Source organism: Orycteropus afer, unplaced genomic scaffold (genome assembly GCF_000298275.1).
Source record: "Orycteropus afer afer isolate SDZICR_OR568_19922 unplaced genomic scaffold, OryAfe1.0 scaffold00147, whole genome shotgun sequence".
Lineage (NCBI taxonomy): Eukaryota > Metazoa > Chordata > Mammalia > Tubulidentata > Orycteropodidae > Orycteropus > Orycteropus afer.
The window spans coordinates 6913412-6935323 of NW_006921734.1; the positions used below are offsets into that span (position 1 = coordinate 6913412).

General features: G+C 37.6%; 1 protein-coding gene across 1 annotated transcript; it reads left to right on the top strand.

The window, feature by feature from the left end:
- Positions 1 to 500: 500 nt before the first annotated feature.
- On the top strand, positions 501 to 11561 carry MMP10 (matrix metallopeptidase 10). Its single transcript, XM_007946008.2, has 10 exons — positions 501 to 608; positions 1374 to 1618; positions 1701 to 1849; positions 1979 to 2104; positions 3453 to 3617; positions 3806 to 3950; positions 4867 to 5000; positions 8401 to 8560; positions 9662 to 9765; positions 11461 to 11561. The coding sequence occupies exons 1-10, from the start codon at positions 501 to 503 to the stop codon at positions 11559 to 11561; spliced, it is 1437 nt and encodes a 478-aa protein (XP_007944199.2).
- The last annotated feature ends 10351 nt before the right edge of the window (positions 11562 to 21912 follow it).

Consider the following 21912-nt stretch of genomic DNA (forward strand, 5'->3'; position numbering starts at 1 on the left):
TATTCAGTAATGGTAGTTGGGCATCATTCAGTTTTTGTCTCACAGAAAAGGAGGCAATTATTCAAGGAGACAATTAGCCAGACATTCCATATCCTCCTCTTGTTTCTAACTCTGCCTTTTCCTCTGTTGTACCAGGTAAGGTCTGAACTTTTGACTTTTTATCAGTCTTGTCAACTCCCTCTCAATAACACACACAAATATGAATTATCAAGGTAATTCTTTTTCCTCTTGCTAAATACAAAAGCCATTTCCTGGATATTAATCATTCTCTTGTGTAAATTTAAGAGGTCAAGGGAAACTACTCATGAAGTCTAGATCATCTTTAGGTTGAATTTGGGTGAAAATTCCTGGTGTCATTCAGATAAAACGAAAGCACACACACACATGAGTCACCAAATACACATGATGATCTAAGCATTGTCATTCTATATAAGTCCAGCCACTAGCAGGTAGAGAGAGAAGCCAGCAGGCAGAGAAGGTGTTTTCCTTTGGTGAAGACAATGAGAATGCGGCATCTTGTCATTCTTGTGCTGTTATGTCTGCCAGTTTGCTTGGCTTATCCACTGGATGGGGCAGTGAAGGACAACTCAAACATGGATCTTGTCCAGGTAATTAATGGTAATGATGGAAGCCATGACAGCCCTGGCTAGCCCCAAAAGAGAAATGAATGGGTTTACTTGGTCTTCCTACACAAAACAGAATGATTTGGTTAGAAATTATTGTATTGGGATAATTTAGAATCAGAGCATATTAAAAGTGGAAGTTTCCGTCATTTTAACAAAGAAGAGAAAAAAAAAGGTCCCAGGAAGACGAGATAATTTCTAAAGGTCACAAAATAAAATAGTAGAGCCAACTTAGGCAGTAAATGAAAAGAATAAATGAAAAGCTTATAAGACTTCTCTGACTTTAGAATGTTTTTTAAGTACATATAATTGCAGGGTGTGGAAAGGATGTTAATTTTGATCTTTGAATAATATCAAGTTATAATGGTTATATTGTTCCTTGCCATGCTTGGACAATAGATTTGTCTCATTCAGTCTTGACCAGGTTTATATTAACAGTGTAAAGTGGAAAATGACACATTCACTCTAAGTATTCATACAATTAATTACGTTTCTTTTCTATAAACATGCTGGGCCTAAATCTTCAACTTCAAATTCCTTATTGGCTAGCAAATTAAATTGTAATGATAATTAAAATTTAGCACAAAGATAAAAAATAATTAAATGGGCTATCTTAATGAAAAATAGGATTAAGTGTATTACTTACTTTTGTTTCAATAAATGAGAACAATGAAAGAAGATTGTGAAATATGTGCAAGTGTAAAAACAACTGTAAAAATTGCCTAAAATCTATGCTTATTATCTCATTAGCAATACCTAGAAAACTACTTCAACCTTTCAAAAGATGTGAAACGGTTTGTGAGAAGAAAGGACAACAGCCCTGTTGTTAAAAAAATCCAAGAAATGCAGAAGTTCTTTAGGTTGGAGGTGACAGGGAAACTGAACTCTGACACCCTGGAGGTGATGCGCAAGCCCAGATGTGGAGTCCCTGACGTGGGTCACTTCACTACCTTTCCTGGCTCACCGAAGTGGGGAAAAACTCACCTTACTTACAGGTAGTGGGGTCTACATATAAGACTAAAACTTTATACATTACGGTCACAGGAGAAAATGTTATCTTCTATTTTTCTTTTGCAGAATTGTGAATTATACACTAGATCTGCCAAGAGATGCTGTTGATTCTGCCATTGAGAAAGCTCTGAAAGTCTGGGAGGAGGTGACTCCTCTCACATTCTCCAGGATTTATGAAGAAGAGGCTGACATAATGATCTCTTTTGCAGTTAGAGGTAAAAAGTAATAATAGTAATTAAAAAAAAAACATAAAATATAACTATTTATCTATCTTATGTTGTCTTATTGGAATTAAAAAAAAATAAAAATCCTAAAAAAAAAAAAAAAAATGTTTTTCCTGTTAGAACATAGAGACTTTTTCCCTTTTGATGGACCTGGAAAAGTTGTGGCTCATGCCTATGAACCTGGGCCTGGGTTGTATGGAGATGTTCACTTTGATGATGATGAAAAATGGACGGAAGATATATCAGGTGGGTTACAAATCTCTCAGGATGAGAATAGTAATGGTTAGCCCTATTCAAGCAGAATTTGATTATCCAGAATGAGCAGTAAATAGAATGTCTTAAGTAACTAAAATTTCTGATTATCTGACTTGTAACCAGAAGCACTTTTTGTTTCAATCTTTATGAAAAACTTTATAAAATGTCTGCAGTTTTTTCCTTTTCTCACCAAGCACAATATAATAAGCACCATTCAAGTTTATTTCCATAACTAAGTCACTTTCTCTATATCAGGAGCTTTTTTCCCCCTAAACTAACTCTGAAGGACTTTAGTAAGTCTAAACAGAGTGACTAAAATCAACTGCATGTTATTGTATACATATATATTCAAATGGCTTCTAAAGTTTGGAAACACTCTGCTGAAACAATTGCTATTTCTGAAATTGATTGGGATTTTTAATCATTGTCTTTATTGAGAATATAAACTTGAGGTTTGTGCTGCATGAAATGATCTACTTTTATCTGAACAACTTTTTTTTTGGCATAATTGGTTAGGTCCTTTGCTAAATAATGTCTACTACTAATTTCAATAAAACTCTTTTTATAATATGTGGTATGTTTATGTTTCAGAAAACAGTCATGGGGTATGTTTCTGTTTTAAATTGAAGATAGTGCACATTCATTTGCCCATACTACAGGGAAGGCTTTTGACTATCAAAAAAGGAAGGTTGGGCAATCTACTTTCGTAGTGATACTGCCTTGGAAATCCAAGGAGGGGTTGCCATGAGTCGGGTCTGACTCGACAGCAGTGGGTTATAATAAAGAGGAGAAAGAACAACTCGCTAAATCTCTATGGGAAATAACAGGAGCTTTGTAGCTTAAGAGTTTAAGGAAGGATCTGTGATCTTAAAGGCTTGAGAGTGGCTACTGAAGATACAACTGTTGGTCTGTATGCATCTGGAGCAAAAGAAAAAACAAAAGACTCAAGAAGAAACTAGTCTACAAAACAAATAGTTTACACAAACCACAGCCCCATCTTCCCTGAGAGCAGAAGAACTAGGCGCTTGGCTACCACTACTAACCATTCTAATCAGGGCCTCAATAGGTGGACCATGATTGAATGGGAGGAAAAATGTGGAACCAAACCCCAAATTCCTAAAACAAGTAAACAAACCAAAAAACTGGCTTACTAGACTGGTCGATATTGGGACATAGATTTCTATAAAGTATGGAATATGCCAATCAATGAATCAACCCTCAATTAAGGAAAAGATACTGTGATTCCAAGGATGGCCTGGATAGCTAGCATGTGTTCTGTATAGGTATTTGTGGAATAAATAGCTGTCAGATTCTGAACACTTATGGTTCTTTTAAATAGGAACAAATTTATTCTTTGTTGCTGCTCATGAACTTGGCCATTCCTTGGGACTTTTTCATTCGGACAACCCTGAAGCTTTGATGTACTCACTCTACAAGCCACCCACAGACCTAACTCGATTCCAACTTTCTCAAGATGATGTGAATGGCATTCAGTCTCTGTACGGTGAGTGACACTGGGAAAATTAGGCATTGTAGCTCTGCAGGAAAACTTTATAATGATGGTCTTCAGGAAACTTGAAAATGCTTCTTGAGATTTCAATTCAAAGAACTTTGGGGATACTTGGAAAGCATAGTTATATATGGAGCATCGGATTTCCCCTAAGGTTTACATCCCTGCATCTGTTCCCTTAGGTCCTCCCCCTGCCTCCACTGATGAACCTGTGGTGCCCACAGAACCCATCCTTCCAACACCTGAGACACCAGACATGTGTGACCCTGCCTTGTCCTTCGATGCAGTCAGCACTTTGAGGGGAGAAGTTCTGTTCTTTAAAGACAGGTGAGACTGGAAAATTATTTTTTCCTCTCTATGTTTTTGAACTATAGTAATGAGAAAGGGAAAAAAAAAAAAAACTTGACAGATATTTTAAATGAACTGTTATCTCTAAGTTTTGAAATCATTCAACCCAGTTCTTACATTTTTAACATCTCCTTAAAGTTGTAGAGACCTTTTTTTTTTTTTCACAGACTTACCAAGAATGATTCTTGGACACTGTTTCATGTAAATTCCACGAAGATGGGAAGTGTTATCTATTTGGTTCACTGTTATATTCCTAGAGCCTGGAATAGGCCTGGCACATGTAATGAATATTTTGAATAGATGAGTAATGTTGATTCATATATTATTGATCATGAATTTCTTGAAAAAGCAGTGATGGATCTTAAGAACCAGAGTGGTATCTTTACCTTTACTAATAAATGCTATTTTAATTACTTAATTTTAGAAAAAATGATATATGCTTATGACAAAACATTATAACAGCTACAAAAAATACATAGTTAAAAGACGAATCTCCTTCCCTTAGCTAACCTACAGTCCACCGTCTCCTCATATGTGCAACCATGACTACCAATTTCCTTTGTATTTTTCTAGAAATGTTCTGCTCACATACAAATATAAATAAAAGTAGATCTATATTTTTCTGCATCTTTTTTAAAGTATATGAATGAGTGTATTATATACACATATGTTATAAGCTTTTAGAACTTAAACCAAGCTAAATAATCACATTGTTAAAATATTTCCTGCCATCAATTCCATAAATCTGGAACAATATGAAAGAGGAGAATCTAATAAAGACTTAAGCAAAGGGATAAATTAGCATTTATAGAAAACAAGAGAAGAATGTGTTCATCCCTGCTCCCCGAATATCTAAAGGAGAGAGACATTTTCAATTAATTTTTATATATTACAGATACTTTTGGCGCAGAACCCCTTGGAACCCCAAACCTGAATTTCATTTAATTTCTACATTTTGGCCATCACTTCCATCGCAGTTAGATGCTGCATATGAAGTTAATAACAAGGATACTGTTTTTATTTTTAAAGGTAAATATTATATAAGAATTTCCAGCTGCTGGAGAAATCTTATCGCAAAAATTTCATCAGCTCATGAATTTTGTCCATTATGATAAACCTTGTACTTTTTTGGTGATTATTGTTTTGTTTTATTACTGGTAGGCCCAGTGCTAATGATTAAATTAAATGTGTATGTAAAACATAGTAAGATTTATTTGAGAATATTCAATGAGACCTAAATAGCAAATGATATTCTACATTCATAGAGATAAAAACTCAATATAGTAAAATATGAATTTATAGATACAAGGCAGTTTCAATTCAAATGCCAAAAGATGCCTCATGGAACTTGACAAATTGGTTCCATTATTTTCGTGCAAGAGCAAAGTTGTTGGAGAAGAATAAGAGGAGAAAACATACTGTGCCAGATATCAAGACATTATAAAGCTTTAATAATTAAGATTATCTAGTATCAGGACTATTAAAAATCCATTGCCATCAAGTCAATTCAGACTCATAGCAAACCTGTATGACAGAGTAGAACTGCTCCATAGGTTTTCCAAGCCTGTAATCTTTACAGAAGGAGACTGCCCCATCTTTGTACTGTGGAGTGGCTGGTGGATTCTAACCACCAACCTTTTGTTTAGGAGCTCTGGTAGCATAGTGCCTAAGGCACTGGATGGCTAACCAGAAGGCTTGTGGTTCAAACCTACCAGCCACTCCTCAAAACGAAGGTTGGGCAATCTGCTTCCATAGTGATACCACCTCGGAAACCCAAGGAAGGGTTGCTATGAGTCGTGCCAACTTGATGGGAAATAACAACAGCAACAACCTTTTGTTTAGTAACAGATCACTTTAACAAATATGTCACCAGGGCTCCTTAGTATTAGTGTGTTGTTGTTGTTGTTATATGCCACCGAGTAGGACTCGACTCATAGCGACCCCTCCTTGGGTTTCCGAGGCAGTATCACTACAGAAGTAGATTGCCTCATCGTCCTTCCGAGGAGTGGCTGGTGGGTTTGAACCGCCAGCCTTCTGGTTAGCAGTCAAGTGCCTTAGGCACTACGCTACCAGAGACAGATAAATGACTAAAAAAACTCTGCCCACAAGTTGGATCTGACTCACAGTGACCCTTCAGCCTTCTGGTTAGCAGTCAAATGCATAGGCACTGCACCACCAGATCTCCTGATAAATGACTAACGGAACCAATCTAAGCTTGGTGGCTCCTTTGTCAGAACATGTGTAAACTACTGTTTTAATTTATTCTATTGACAATATCCTACCTGGACTTTTATTCTTGAGTTGGTTTTGTTAACATATTTTTCTAGGAATTTGTAATTTTTTCAGTTTTCAAATCAATTGGTATAAAGTTTTTTTTTAAAAAAAATTAACAAAGAATATTTATGTCCTATTAAAAAAATAATAATAGCCTTCATTTTTTTTAGTAGTTTTAGGATTACGGAAAAAAATTGAGCAAAAAGTACAGAGAGAGAGTTCACATATACTCTCCTTGCCCAACCCTCACAGGTGGCATAAAGTTTTCATGGTATTGTTAATTTTAATCATTGTTGAAGTTTTGTTTCCTTTTTCTTTCCTAATATTGATTCTTTGTCTTTCTCTCATATTTACAATTTAATAAAATATTTAATAATTTCATAGATGTTTTCAAAGAACTAACTTTTGGCTTCGTTGATCCTTTATATTGTATTTTGATTTTCTATTTAATTGGTTTCTGTCTATATCCTTATTGTTGCCTTCTTAAGTTTGATATTTACCTTGTAGCTGTGTCTAACTTAGAACTTTTCTTCTTTTTATTGTAAGGATATATGACTATAAATAGCCTTTTCTTCCCAGCTTTTGCTGCATCCAACTTTTTTTTTTTAATTGTGATTTTGGTGAAAGTTTTCAGAGAAAATTCATTCCATACAATAGTTCATACACATTTTGTTTCATGACATCGATTGCAATCCCCATAACTTAACAGGTCTCTTCCCACTTCCTCCCTGTTATTATCTTTTCCCTGTGTTCTTCTTTCCTATGCATTCCTGCCCTCTGCTCTATACCCTTGTGCAAATGGTGCCCTTCTGATGTCCCATGGTTGATTGTTCTAAGGAGTGTAGCTACCTGGTATAAATGTTCATCCTATATGCCTGACTATATTTTGGGTGGAAACCACAGGATTCCAGGCCTGAAGCATGACTAGGGACTGTGATCTCTAGGGTCTCACCAGCATCTTTCAGACCAGTAAGCCTAGTCTTTATTAGGTTCATCCTACTTTCAATACTGCATGTTTTAATATGCAATATTTTCATTATTGTTCACTTTCATGTTTTTTAATTTCCATTTTTTAATTTCTTTTATTAAATAATCAAGTATTTGAAGTATTTTTAAATGTCCAATGCAATGGGGACTTCTTATTTTTTTTATATTTATTACTGACTTAATTTCATTTTTGTGAGGATTAAATAAAGTGATGTGAAGTTGCATAGTAAGTTGTTAAAGGTTATATACTATAAAACATGCCTATTATTCATTAATTTATCTAATATTTATGGTGTATCAGGCACTGTGCTAGTTAGTAAAGATCCTAACTAAAAGAGGCCCTTGTTCTAGGGTGGAAAGCAGAGAGGAAGTGATCAACACACCGTACGACAAATGCTAGGATTGAGAGAAGCTAGAGTCTATGGGAACACAGAGGAACTTGAGGTTCAGCCAAGGTCTCTGAGTGGAGATTATGTTTAGGATGAATCTTGAAAGAAAAGAACTTTGCTTTATGGAGAAAGGCTGGGCATGCAAAGAGGAAATTTCTTCAAGACAAAAGGAACTGTTTATGCAAAAGTAAGAGAGTATCTGGAACTGCTGAGATGAATACAAGTCATTCAGTTCCGATGCAGCAAGAGAGAGACAATAGGTTGGCATTTTATGTTAGTTATTCTGGCAAGAGGTGTGCGGAAGGGATTCACATTTGAGGAGGAAGAAAGAGAAGACAACAACAGACTGATAGGAGACCATCATCTTGATTCACTTAAACTTGGATGGATCACAGAGGTATTTAGAAGAATCCTAGGTTGGACTTGGTGGCTATGACATATCCAAGAGCAAATGTCCAGTAAGCAATTGACCTATGGATGTGAAGCTTTGGAGAGAGGTCTAGTTTATAAATTCAGATTAAAAATTTATCAACAATTGTAAGAAAAAACTAAGACTGATAACTAAATTTTATAGATAATTATTATAAGACACATAAAGGTCTATTCAATTCATTCATTAATTGATTCAAGGAATATTTATTAAATGCCTACTATGAACAGGGCAATGGCTTTGTGATTAGATAAAACCAAGGCTTCATCTTTACTACAATCATGTACTAAAGCTATTTCTAAAACCAAAGTCTTCAATGGAAATTTCTTGGGTTATATTTTTTCAATAGGAAATAAATTCTGGGCCACCAGAGGAAATGAGATACAAGCAGGTTATCCAAGAGCTATCCACACCTTGGGCTTTCCTCCAACCATAAGGAAAATTGATGCAGCTGTTTCTGATAAGGAAAAGAGGAAAACATACTTCTTTGTAAAGGATACATACTGGAGGTAAGATGAAATAGGAAAGACTTTGTAGGTAGTCTAATTAGGGAATTTTTTTTTCCTTCTCTAAGTAAATTCCCCAAACCTACTTTCTAAATTCCTCTAACTCCAAACTTTCTGATTATGAAGAAGGAACTAATAGTTGTTTGACTTCCCAGATACATCAAGGGAGCTCTGGTAGCATAGTGCCTAAGGCACTTGACTGCTAACCAGAAGGCTGGTGGTTCAAACCCACCAGCCACTCCTCGGAAGGAAGATGGGGCAATCTACTTCCGTAGTGATACTACTTCGGAAACCCAAGGAGGGGTTGCTATGAGTCGGGTCCGACTCAACAGCACATAACAACAACAACAACAGATACATCAAAGGGCTCTCACCAAGGCTGATCACTGGGCCAGGTACCCAGGCACCAAAATACATCTGAAGAGGCCAACTGAGGTCAAAATTGCAGACCAAACTCACATTTGTTTCTCATCCTGCTGCCAGTCACTTGAGGCTGCCCATGGGTAGCAGGCTCTAAAGACAAGATCTCAGGGGCCCAATGTGGTAGGAAACCAGAAGTTTATTTTTAGCCAAATAATTTAATTCACTTTACATCCTATGTGTATATAGCCCTCATATATACAGAAAGAAACTTGGGTTTTATGTGTCCAGGCTTAGAAAGCTGACTTCAGACACACACATGGAACCTCTCTAGAATAGTATGATGTCCCTGTCTCTAAGGAAATATTGTTGCATATGCTCAATTTAGGAGTTCTGGTGACATAGTGCTTAAGGCATTTGACTGCTAACCAAAAGGTTGGTGGTTCAAACCCACCAGCCACTCCTTGGAAGGAAGTTTGGACAATTTACTTCCATAGAGATACCACCTCGGAAACCCAAGGAGAGTTCGCCATGAGTTGGAAATGATTCGAGAGCAGTGAGTTTATTTTTCTAGTTTTGTTTTTTATGCTGTACTTGTAAGCCAAGGAAAGTCATATTCTTTGTAGCCCTATCTACTACTTGAAAAGTTTATCCAGGATTCACACTGGAACTTTAATGTTACATTTTACTGGTCTATGTAATAGAGATACTTCACAATGCTGAGCTGTATTCATTTTGGTACAGATTTGATGAAAATAGCCAGTCCATGGAGCAAGGCTTCCCCAGACTAATAGTTGATGACTTTCCAGGAGTTGAGCCAAAGGTTGATGCTGTATTACAGGCATTTGGTAAGAGGACATTCCTGTAATGGTCAAAGGGGGGCACCTGTGGGCATTTTATGGCATTAAGATAAAGTGGAAAGTAAAAACAATTTTCAAATCATTCAGTTTTGTATTCTTTCCCTTCCAAACTACCAAAAACATATGCAGGTGGAATTTGTATTTTTCCTGAGTTTGCCATTTAATTTCTACAAGTCTTTATTTCATACCTGCATGTAAAATCAAAGGATAATCCCTCAAAGTGTAACCGTTTTCTTATATGCATAGTGGTTTAAAAAACAGACTCAAGTGAGCTTAACAATGGCTAGCTGCCTTTCACCACTATTTCCTCCTGTTGCTTTTTCTCTCCTACTTCATCCCGAGAGAACTTCTCTGGACTTCTGTTACACTATGCAATTGTCTACAATGGTCATCTGTAAGTAAATAGTCATCCTCCTGTCTATTCAACATAGACAAGATGTGATTCTTTGTAATGAGTATATGGGAAGAAAAATTTGGTGTTGCTTTCTCTGAAAAAAATTTTGGAAGGAGATGGCAAGGCATGACAATCATAACACTCAGGAAGCTGATAATCTTAGTGCTAAACTAGCTTGACCAAAATGTATACGAAGCAGGAAATGGTCTTCTATTGTATTTATCATTAGTCTGATTCTCTCAGGTTCAATTGTCTCCTAAGCTGTGATTTAGAACTGGTGGAGGAAGAAAGTGCTAGAAGAAGGAGAAAGATAAACCAAGGTTTCAAAATATTATATAATCTTATCTATTTGGAGACATTGGTTTTGAAATCAGACAGTGATGGGATGGAGTTCTCCCATCATCTTTTATTGGTAGTATTTCCTTGGGAAAAATCCCAAAGCCTCCTTAGTTTTCTTTTTTTTTTTTTAAATTAATGTTATTTTTTAAATTGTGATTTGGGTGAAAGTTTACAGAGCAAATTCACTTTCCATACAGCAGTTCACATACACTTTGTCTCATGACATTGACTACAATTTACTACAATTCAACAGCTTGCCTCCTACTTCCTCCCCATAGTTATCTCTTCCCTGTGTCCTTCCCTCCATGCACTCCTGGCCCCTGAGCTGTCTCCCTGTGCATACACAGCCCTTTTATTCTCCCATGATTGTTCTTGCCAAGGAGTGTATCTACCTAATGTGAATATTCAGCTCATATACCAGTCTTTTGTTTGGCTGGAAGCCACAGGAGTGGGTTCAATTCTAGACCTGAAGGACAGCTAGGGGCCATAGTCTCAGTGGCTACATCAGGCTCTATCAGACCAGCAAAACTGGTCCTTTTTTTTTTAATGATTTTGAGTTTTGTTCCACATTGTTCTCCCACACTATCCAGGATCTCCTACAGAGATCCCCCTCTGAGTGGCTGACAGCAGCAGCTGGGCACCGTCCAGCTCCTCCAGCCCCATAGTCGTACAGGCCAGGGAATGCATGGTGTACCAGTCACCCAGAACCATTTCCATATGTCTCCGGTTCTTTTCATTCCTCCAGTTTTTGGGGTTTTTCTTGCTCATTACTAAAACCTTACATTTTATTTGTCATAGTAAATGAGATAAAGCATATAAAACAGTGCAGCACAGAGCAACCACTTGATAAATGGCACCCATTATTAGCTCACTTTTATTCTGAGTTATGCATCTTGCAAAATTTATTTGCTTGAAGAATGTCTCATTACTTTCCTTGTCTATATTTGCAGGATTTTTTTATTTCTTCAGTGGATCATTACAGTTTGAGTTTGATCCTAATGCCAAGATGGTGACACATGTATTGAAGAGTAACAGCTGGTTACACTGTTAGGCAAGATATGGAGAAGACAAGACATAGGCTCTTTAACTAAATCCATTATTCACATAATTTATTATGAGTCAAAATAATTCATTGCTCCTGAATGTTCAATGGCCAAAGAAGATGAGATACTATTCCAAGTTTTGGATTGACATCTTCTGCATCATGAAACATTTATCTGAACTGCTTCAGTTCCTCAGATTACACTGAATAGAAGTAGGAAATATTTATGTGCATCTGTCAAGAGAATATATGTTGAATGGGTGTTGTATTTATTATTTAATAAATATTTTTACCTTTAGCATGTTCCTTCCTTTCTAGAATAGTTCTTCACTACAAGGACCATGTTGTGGACTGAACTTTTGACAGATGCTCTGTTGGTAGATGTAGTAGTATCATGCACTCCTTGAATGGGACCAATGGCTATCACTTGCCCTTTCCCATCTTCTCCCCTGTCAAACCAAAATAAACAACAAACTCACTGCTGTTGAGTCAGATCCGACTCATAGCGACCCCTTCTTGAGTTCCGAGGTGGTATCTCTATGGAAGTAGATAGCCCAACCTTCCTTCTGAGGAGTGGCTTGTGCGTTTGAACTACCACCCTTCTGGTTAGCAGTCAAATGCCTTAGGCACTATGCCACCAGAGCTCCCAGTAGGATTTTATTTTTACCTCCTAAGTATTGTAAGTGTTTTAAACACCTAAGGAAAGAAGTGCAGCAAGGTCAATAGTTTTGCTGTAGGGCTGTTTCTGGGCAAAATTAGGAAACAGAATTCTACAATGTTGGAGTTTTGAAATCCAGCATGTTATCTAGTCTACATAGTTTTACAGGTGGTGGAACAAAACTAGTTTGGGGTCTAGTTGCCTCATTTTTAACTCAACTGTTTCTTCCTTGATGCTTCTGGCCCTGCCCTGCCTTAGTGAGCAAATTTCTCATGCCTTCCTCACTTTTTCAATAAAATATTCTCTTCTTATAATTCTGCACCTGGCAATTTCTAGTAAATAAGAAAGTGTTCTTGTGCAAAGGCCAATCCTATGATAGAACTAGCACCAAGAAATTATATGTCTCACATCAGAGCTGACACAATTTCTGTTTCTTTGATAAAGTCACTTAAATACCAGGTGCTGTCATTTATGCAAGATACAGAGCAGTGAGGAAAGCACATTCAATCCAACCCCGTTGAGATTTGTCTGATGGGAGAAACAAATCAAACAATAAAACACACAAATTCATAGGGAGCAACAAGTTATAAACATATTATTAAGCAAATGACAGAAAGGTAAAGAAGAATAATCTTATGTGGGGGCTAACCAGTAAAGATTGAGGGAACAATAATGAACAAAAAAGTGTTTATATTAGGAAAGTGGATGGAGGAGGAGGAGAGAGAGCATTCTAGGAAGAAAAAACAGAAAATAGGGTAGAGGTGAAAATATCTTGGCATACTCAAGAAACTGAAGAAGGCAATTTTGATTGGAGGTTAATAAGTGAGGTACCTGACTAGTGTGGTTTTGGAGCAAGATATTAGACAGGTAGACAGAATCCATTCATTCAAGGTCTGTCAGATGTATTAAAATCTATAGGTCATTAATGAAAGGAGAGTGGAACTCAAAACAGGGTAGATAAAACTATGGGTGTTTGGAGCATCCGCCATGTCATGGGAGTAGATGAGGATATATGGGGAGACACTGCCGAGACAAAATGGCTCAGGACTAAGCCCTGTAAAAACAATATGTCTGTCAGATGAGAGCCATTATGCTGTGGTCATAAACAACATCCACATTTCACCAGCTTAATATTAAAAGGTCATTATGGTATTCAGTTGGGATCTCTATTCCAAGTTGTCCTCACATCCATACCCAGGCTGATGAAACAGTTACCAGTTTGAGCCCTGTTCTTCATTGTGGCAGCAGGAAAGATTGGTAAATTGCACACTGACTCCTAAAACTTCTGCCTGTATATAACAAACATTGTTTTGTCCACATGTCACTCTCCAAAGAAAATTACATTGTCTCACCTAACTTTAAACATAGGCAAATGATATCTTGTCATGTGATTTGGAGGAGACTTAGAAATATTTATGAGAAAGCACTTATCATAAACACAAAGGGCTATCTTCCTTGCAAACAAAACATTTCTTTAAGAATTTTACATTAGTTTTTTTCTAAATTATAAATACATACAAATGGACTAAAATCCAAAAGGAAGGAAATAGTATTTATTTAGTAAAAAGTTTTTCTCCTTTCCATCTCATCTTAATCACCCAGTTTTCTCTCCCAGAGAAATGGCTATGGCTATTAATTTAATTTCTTTAAATTCTTTCCATCTATTGTATGCACTTATGAGCATGTCTATGAAGTCTTTCTTTTTAAAATAAAAAATGTAGCATACTTTACATATTATTCCACACTTCACTTTTTCTCACTTCATTTATCTTGGAGATTGTTCTGTATCAGTAACAGAGAGCTGCCTCATTCTATTGAATAATTACATAGTTTTCCAATGTATGAATCTGTAATTTATTTAACCAATTCCTTATTAATGCACATCTGAGTTGTCAATGTTTTGCTTTAAAAAACAATTCTGCACTTAATATTTCTTTGCATATGTCATTTCATATGTGTGAGTGTATCTGTTGAAAAACTGCTCTTTAGACTACTCTGCCTTCCCTGATCTCCCAGTAGCTTGTAGGTGACCTGGACCAGTTCAACCTTTTACTGTGGTTCTGCATTATATCATCTTAATGCTTTCCTTCTTCACTCACTTAACCCCTACTTCTGTCTCTCCTTCTGCTGCAGAAGTTTTGAGTTCACTTGATTTTTTGTCTGTGCAGAGCTATTAGATTCAACAACGTTAAATGGAATTATTTACTTGGGAACAGAAGCTGAAGATAGGGGAAATCTGATTCTTATGATACTACTATTCCTTCAATATTATATGATCTACCCACAGTTATTCTTCAGTGTTCTGCGGTTCCAATAACAACATCACCTTATTATTTCTTAATCTTGACACCTCAATCATCTTGACTTTTTGTTTTGCTCACAGACTTTTTTGTTTTGCTCACATTCCCTCAGTTGCAATATCCTGTGCCATTTTTCAAACCAAACCAAATTCAGCCATTGAGTCAATTCTGACTCATAGTTATCCCCACTGGGTTTCCAAGGCCGTAAATCTTCACAGAAGCGACCACTTCATCTTTCTTCTGTGGAGCAGCTGGTGGGTTTGAACCACCAACCTTCTGGTTAGCAGCCAAATGCCTTAACCACTATACCATCAGAGCTCCTTTATGCCATGCCTAGAGAGCTAAAAATAAAGGTCTATTACAGAGTAGTGACAGAATAGACAGGAGGAGACACACAAGAGAGATATTTCTTGATCTTTCTTGATCTTTGTAAATTTCTAATACTATGCCTGTGCTCACATTGCTTCCAATTGTCACCAACCTTCAATTTCTTTACCTATGGAAAACCAAATATCCCTCTTTTCTTCACACATAAGATTAACTTCTGACACAGAATTGATCTTGGCATGACCAGTTTCTTAGAGCAGTTCGTGTTGAATCAAAATATGTTCAAAATCAGAGACTGGAACTGGAAACAAGTCAGGAAACTATTCTAGATGCAGGTACTGACAAGGAATTACAATATAGTGGGCAAATCACATGTCCAAAATGAGTATAAAGAGAAACTAGTCATCATATAGTCAAGAAAATGAGTCAGTGGAGATCCCAGTTGATGAGAGGAACACAGTCGAAGGTGAGCCATCCTGGAAATTCTAGGTGGGGATGAAAGCAGTTGGCACTTGGGGGGGGGGGGTGTTGGGTACCAGTAATTAGGAAGGTTCCAAACCTTAATTCAGGAACAAAGCCTCAAGTAATAAGAAAAGGACGAGGTGGGACAGCATAAATCTGAGGAGTAGACAGATCACAGCTTGCTTAGTATCAGAATAAGCATCTCAAAGCAGGGACTACAACAGAAAACAAGTTACCCAACATGTAGGCAAAGACTATTGAACAGGTTTGCAATAACACCAACAAGACCAGCAGGGCAACAAGATCAGCACTAACATAAATTGATGAGTATTCTCAGAAAGAAGTGCAGTGGTATCTCAAAGCTTCCTACCTCTGGTTAGGTGCTCTGGTGGCCTAGTGCCTAAGGCATTTGACTGCTAACCAGAAGGCTGATGGTTCAAACCCACCAGCCACTCCTCAGAAGGAGGGTTGGGCAATCTACTTCTGTAGTGATACCGCCTCAGAAACCCAAGGAGGGGTCTCTATGAATCGGATCCTACTCAATGACAATGCGTTTGGTTTGTTTTTTTGTGCCTCTGGGTTTAGTTTTGGTTCAGGAAATTGGGACTATGGTTGCACCTGCAGAAGAGGATCAAATGGCTGTAAACTTGGGGAGTTAAAGGGATGATGAAGTCACAAACAGTCTGGGACTTGTCCAAAAATGGCCATAGAATGATGATACTGAGATAGAAAAGGAATATGTAAATACAACTTGAGTAAGCCTGGAAGCAGATTCTTCCCCAGTCAAGCCTCCAGATGAGAATACAGCCCAGCTGACAACTTAATTGCAGCCCTGTGAGACCCTATGTGGAGTACCCAGCTAAGCCATGTTAAACCTCCATCCCACAGAAACTGAGATAATAAGAATTTGTTGTTTTAAGACTTTAAGCTTATGATAATTATTTACAGAGCAACCGATAACTTACACAGTGAATGATCTCCTTATTTGCAGTCACAGCCACATAGCAGCCATGCATATAATTCAGACAAAAATCCAGTTTTTCCAAAGACGATCTGTAGGCAGAAATGTCCCACAGTCCTTTGGAGTTCCTAACCTGGCAACAATATCCTTAAAGTAAAGAGACACATGGCTGTTTCTAAAATGAACACTAAGGCAACATTTGAAGTAGGAAAAATTGGTCCACAATGTCTTCATTTGATTTGAGGTATCTTTCTGAATTTCAATTCCCTTTCTTACCCAGACACCAAGTAGTAAAATAGAGCATTTCCAGTTATTGTAAAATTGTGCATAATAACAAGGTTGGTGTGCATGAGTTCTAAATGTCCTATTCTTGTTATTAACAAGCATTAGGGTATTTGTGCTGAATATGTTTATAAGAGACAAAGAAATACCAGACTCAGAAAAACAAACACACAAGCTAAAATAAGGGAAAAGATGACATGGTAGTAATAAGTTCAAGTGAATTTATCAGGAACATGTGAACCACGTTTGAAATGCAGCAAGATGATCCAGCTATGAGCAGACCTAAGAAGGGGAAGTCCATGAATTGATGCAGGCAGAAGGAGGGGTGAAGTGAGTGAAGAAGGGAAAGATTAAAATGATACAATGCAGAACCATATTAGGAAGTTGAACAGAGCCAGGTCACCTAGAAAGTAGCTGGGAGATTAGGGACAGGAGAGTAGCCTTGAGAGGGTTTAATCCTAAATCTTGAAGTGAAATGGAAAACCCAGAAGGTGGATCTTCCTCCCTTAATGATCAGGAAAAGAGAAAACTCCCCTCTATCTTCTCCAATCATTCACTCATTTATTATCTTACTTATCTAACAGATATTCACTGTATCTACAGTGTAGCAGGTACAATGCTAGAGCTTTACAGACATGGACCCACTCTCAGAGAGCCTATATTCTTCAGAATATCTAGTCTTATAATAATGTTTGGTCCATGGTGACAATGATGATGTGGGAGCACCTGATATCATGTCTGTCTCTTGAACAAAGCTTCCAAATGTTTCAATGTTTAAAATGTGAAAGCAGCAAAAAATATTTCTCTTTTCTCTGTTTTATCTCATTGCACAACAAAAATTTCTCAAGAGTCATATTTCCTTTGAGAAGTTGAAATCCACATCAAATGATCTCGCACTGTTCCTTGAGTTATTGTTCCTATTGTTTTTCTTCTAAGAAAAGAAACAATATAACATTTCTGAAGTTTCATTTTTCTGTCTTCCATCTGAGAGGGTTGAATTAGGTGATTTTTCTAAAAAAGGTGTCTTTCTTTCAAACAAGAATCAGCACTCACTGAGCAATGTATTTCAGTGTGATAAACACTGAGGTAGATATGCATTACACACATTATCTCATCTAACACTCCTGATAACCATTTTTGGGAGATGTAATTGTTACAATCCTCACCTTCCAATCAACAGAATCTAATCATAGATAAGTTAACATTCCCAATTCTATGGGTCTCCTAAAGAAGAGAGTTGAGATTCCAACTTCTGTCTGTCACTATAATCTTGTTCCTTTCACATTAAAGTGCTACCTCCCATTCAACATTCTATGAGTCCAAGATTACGAAATTATTCAGTATTTCCTATGAAGCCCGATAGGGTGTCAATCACATGGGGATTATATCAGGCTGGTCCTATGATTTTATTACCATAGTTCATATCCTCTCTTCTTATGCAAGAAATATACTACACAAGCTACATTTCTACTTTGTATGCCTAATCACAGGGACACTTTTTTAAGGCCATGGAAATAATAATTATTACCATTTAATTCACAGTTCAAAAAGCACTTATCAATATAATTTTACTTTAATATCTTGGTAGCAAAGCAATGTTTCCTTTGCACGAATGAGCATTATACAGGTTAGTAAATTTGCCCACTTTGCAGAGTTCATAAGTGGTAGAACAGGGACTTTTAGACTCTCACTCATTTAGAGATGCTCTCATTTTATGCTTTTTCAACTACATTGTCTGGAAGATATAAAAGAACCACCTCTATCCCCACATATGTACATATTCTCCTGGAGGCCAAAATTATTCCTGTAGGGGAAAAAGCACAAACACCAAAAAGGTTTTGAAATCAGTTAATTCTGGGCTTAAATCTCAGCATGTCACCTTCTGTCCTAAACAAAACCAAACTTCCTTCTGACCAGCCAGATCCAACTCATAGCGACCCCTCCTTGGGTTTCTGAGGCAGTATCTCTACAGAATAGAGGTGCAATATAGAAAGATTCTATGGGCAAAATATTGAATGATGCAGGAGGCATCAAAAGAAGATGGAAAAAATACACAGAGTCACTGTAACAAAAAGAACTGGTTGATGTTCATCCATTTCAGGGAGTGGCACATGATCAAGAACCAATGGTATTGAAGTAAGAACTTGAAGCTGCACTAAAGGAATTGCAAAGAACAAGGCTTCAGGAATTGATGGAATACCCATTGAGATGTTTCAACAAATGAATGCCCCACTGGAGCACTCACTCAGTTATGCAAAGAGATTTGGAAGACATCTACCTGGCCAACTGACTGGAAGAGATCTGTATTTGTACCTATTTCATACAAAGATGATCCCAAAGAAGGTTGGAATTATCGAACAATATTATTAATATCACACACAAGTAAAATATTACTGAAGATAATTCAAAAATGGTTGCAGCAGTATATTCACAGAGAACTTTCAGAAAAGCAAGTTGGATTCAGAAGAGGATGTGGAACAAAGGATATCATTTCTGATGTCAGATGAATCTTGGCTCAAAGAAAAGAATACCAGAAAGATGTTTACTTGTGTTTTATTGACTATGCAAAAGCATTTGATTGTGTGAATCATAACAAATTGTGGATAACGTGAGAAGAATGGTCATTCCAGAACACTTAATTGTACTCATGAGAACCTGTACATAAAACAGTAGGCTGTCACTAGAGCAGAACAAGGGGACACTGCATGGTTTAAAATCAAAAAGGGAGTGCATCAAGGTTGTATCCTTTCAACATACTTATTCAATCTATATGCTGAGCAAATAATCTGAGCAGCTGGACTATATGAAGGAAAATGTAGGATCAAGATTGGAGGAAGAATCATTAACAACCTGCAACACACTGATGACACAACTTTGTTTGCTGAACCTGAGGATGACTTGAGGCACTTACTGATGAAGATTGAAGGATACAGTCTGCAGTATGGATTACATCTCAATATAAAGAAAACAAAAATCCTCACAACTGGGCCTATAAGCAACATCACGATAAATGGAGAAAAGATTGAAGTTGTCAAAGACTTTACATTGCTTGGTTCTACAATCACCACAAATGGAAGCACCAGTCAGGACATCAGATGATGTATGGCACTGGGCAAGTTGGCTGCAAAGAACCTCTTTCAAGTGCTGAGGAACAAAGATGTCTCCTTGAGGACTAAGGTACGTCTGACACAAGCCATGATATTTTCAATTGCCTCATTTGCATATGAGAACTGTACAATGAATAAGGAAGACTGAAGAAGAATTGATGATTTTGAGATGTGGTACTGATGAATGCTGAAAGTACCATGGACTGCTAAAAGAACGAAGAAATCTGTCCTGGAGGAAGTGCAGCCGGAACGCCCCTTGGAAGAGAGAATGGCCAGACTTTGTCTCACCTACTTTGGTTATATTGTCAGAAGGGACCATTCCCTGGAGAAGGATGTCATGCTTGGTAAGGTGAAGGATCAACGAAAGAGGGGAAGGCCTTCAACGAGATGGATTCACACAGTGGCTGTGATTATGGGCTCAAGTATAGCAGGAATCATGGAGCTGGTGCATGACCAGGTGCTGTTTCATTCTGCTGTGCATAAGGTCGCTATGAGTTGGAGATGACTCGATGGCACCTAACAACAACAACAACATCTTTAAGGAAGTAGATTGCCCAACCTTCCTTCCAAGAAATGGCTAGTGGGTTTGAAGTGCCAGCCTTCTGGTTAGTAGTGAAATGTCTTAGGCACTACACCACCAGAGCTCCCACCATCTGTCCTAGCCTGGGGAAAATAACTCAAGATTCAATTTTCCTTCAGCTGCACATGAGATTAAACAACATCCATCTTCCTGGGCTTTTGTAACAAACTGACCTCCTTTAACACACCACAGACATCCTGTGGAATCTACTTCTCACGTGATGCTGTCACCGAGGTGAAAAGTGGAACAAGATTCCCAGCTAATGGTGAACCTTGTCCAACTCTAGAATTCTGCAGACTGAGGGGACATTCCTCCTCAGTCTGATGTTCCCTCCAGAGCATTGCTTATCCCCTCTTACTATAGGACACTGAGAATAAGCACCTCATTGATCCTAACTTTCCAAAAGGGCAGAGAAATGTTGCTTGGCAAATTTTTCCTTTCTACTCTGGAAAACACCTAGAGATTAGTGTTTGGCTGTAGTCTTGACAAATCAGGGAAAACTACAGCAGAAAAGGAATGCAAATTAACATCCCAATATGTTACCCTACTACATACTTTTATATAGAAACAAAAAATGTATTTGTAGGAATGTATATATGTGTGTGTATTACATACATATATACAGAACCTACCAATATATGTTCGTAAGAGTTGCTGATGAGTCAATTCTGACCCATGAGAAGCCTGTGAGTGTCAGAGTGGAATTACACTGCTGTTGTTAGGTGCTGTCGAGTCATGTCCAACTCATAGAATGAACTCATAGAACTCATGGAACTCATAGAATGAAACACTGCCCAGTCCCACACCAGCTCCATGATCCTTGCTATACTTGAGCCCATCATTACAGCCACTGTGTCAATCCATCTCTTTGAGGGCCTTCCTGTCTTTTGTTGACCCTCCACCTTACCAAGCATGACATCCTTCTCCAGGGAATGATCCCTTCTAACAGCATGACCAAAGTAGGTGAGATGAAATCTGGCCATTCTTGCTTCCAAGGATCATTCCAGCTGCACTTCCTCCAGGACATATTTGTTAGTTCTCTAAGCAGTCCATGATACTTTCAGCATTCTTTTCCAGCACCAAAACTTAAAAGTTATCAACTCTTCTTTGGTCTTCCTTATTCACTGTCCAGCTCTCACACACATATGCAGCGACTGAAAATACCATGGCTTGTGTCTGACACACCCTAGTCCTCAAGGAAACATCTTTGTTCCTCAGCACTTGGAAGAGGTCCTTTGCAGCCAATTTGCCCAGTGCTATATGTCATGTGATGTCCTGACTGCTGCTTCCATTGGTGTTGATTGTAGAACCAAGCAATTGTGAAGTCTTTGACAATTTCAATCTTTTCTCCATTTATCATAATGCTGCTTATAGGTCCAGTTGCAAGGATTTTGTTTTATTTATGTGAAGATGTAATCCATACTGCAGACTATAGTCTTCAGTATTCCTCAGTAAGTGCTTCAAGTCATCCTCAGTTTCAGCAAGCAAAGTTGTGTCATTAGTGTATCTCAGATTGTTAATGATTCTTCCTCCAATCCTGCTGCCACGTTCTTCTTCATATAATCCATCTTCTAAAATTATTTGCTTGGCATACAGATTGGATAAGTATGGGAAAAGGATACAACCCTGACACACTCCCTTCTTGATTTTAAACCATGCAGTGTTCTCTTGTTCTGTTTGAAC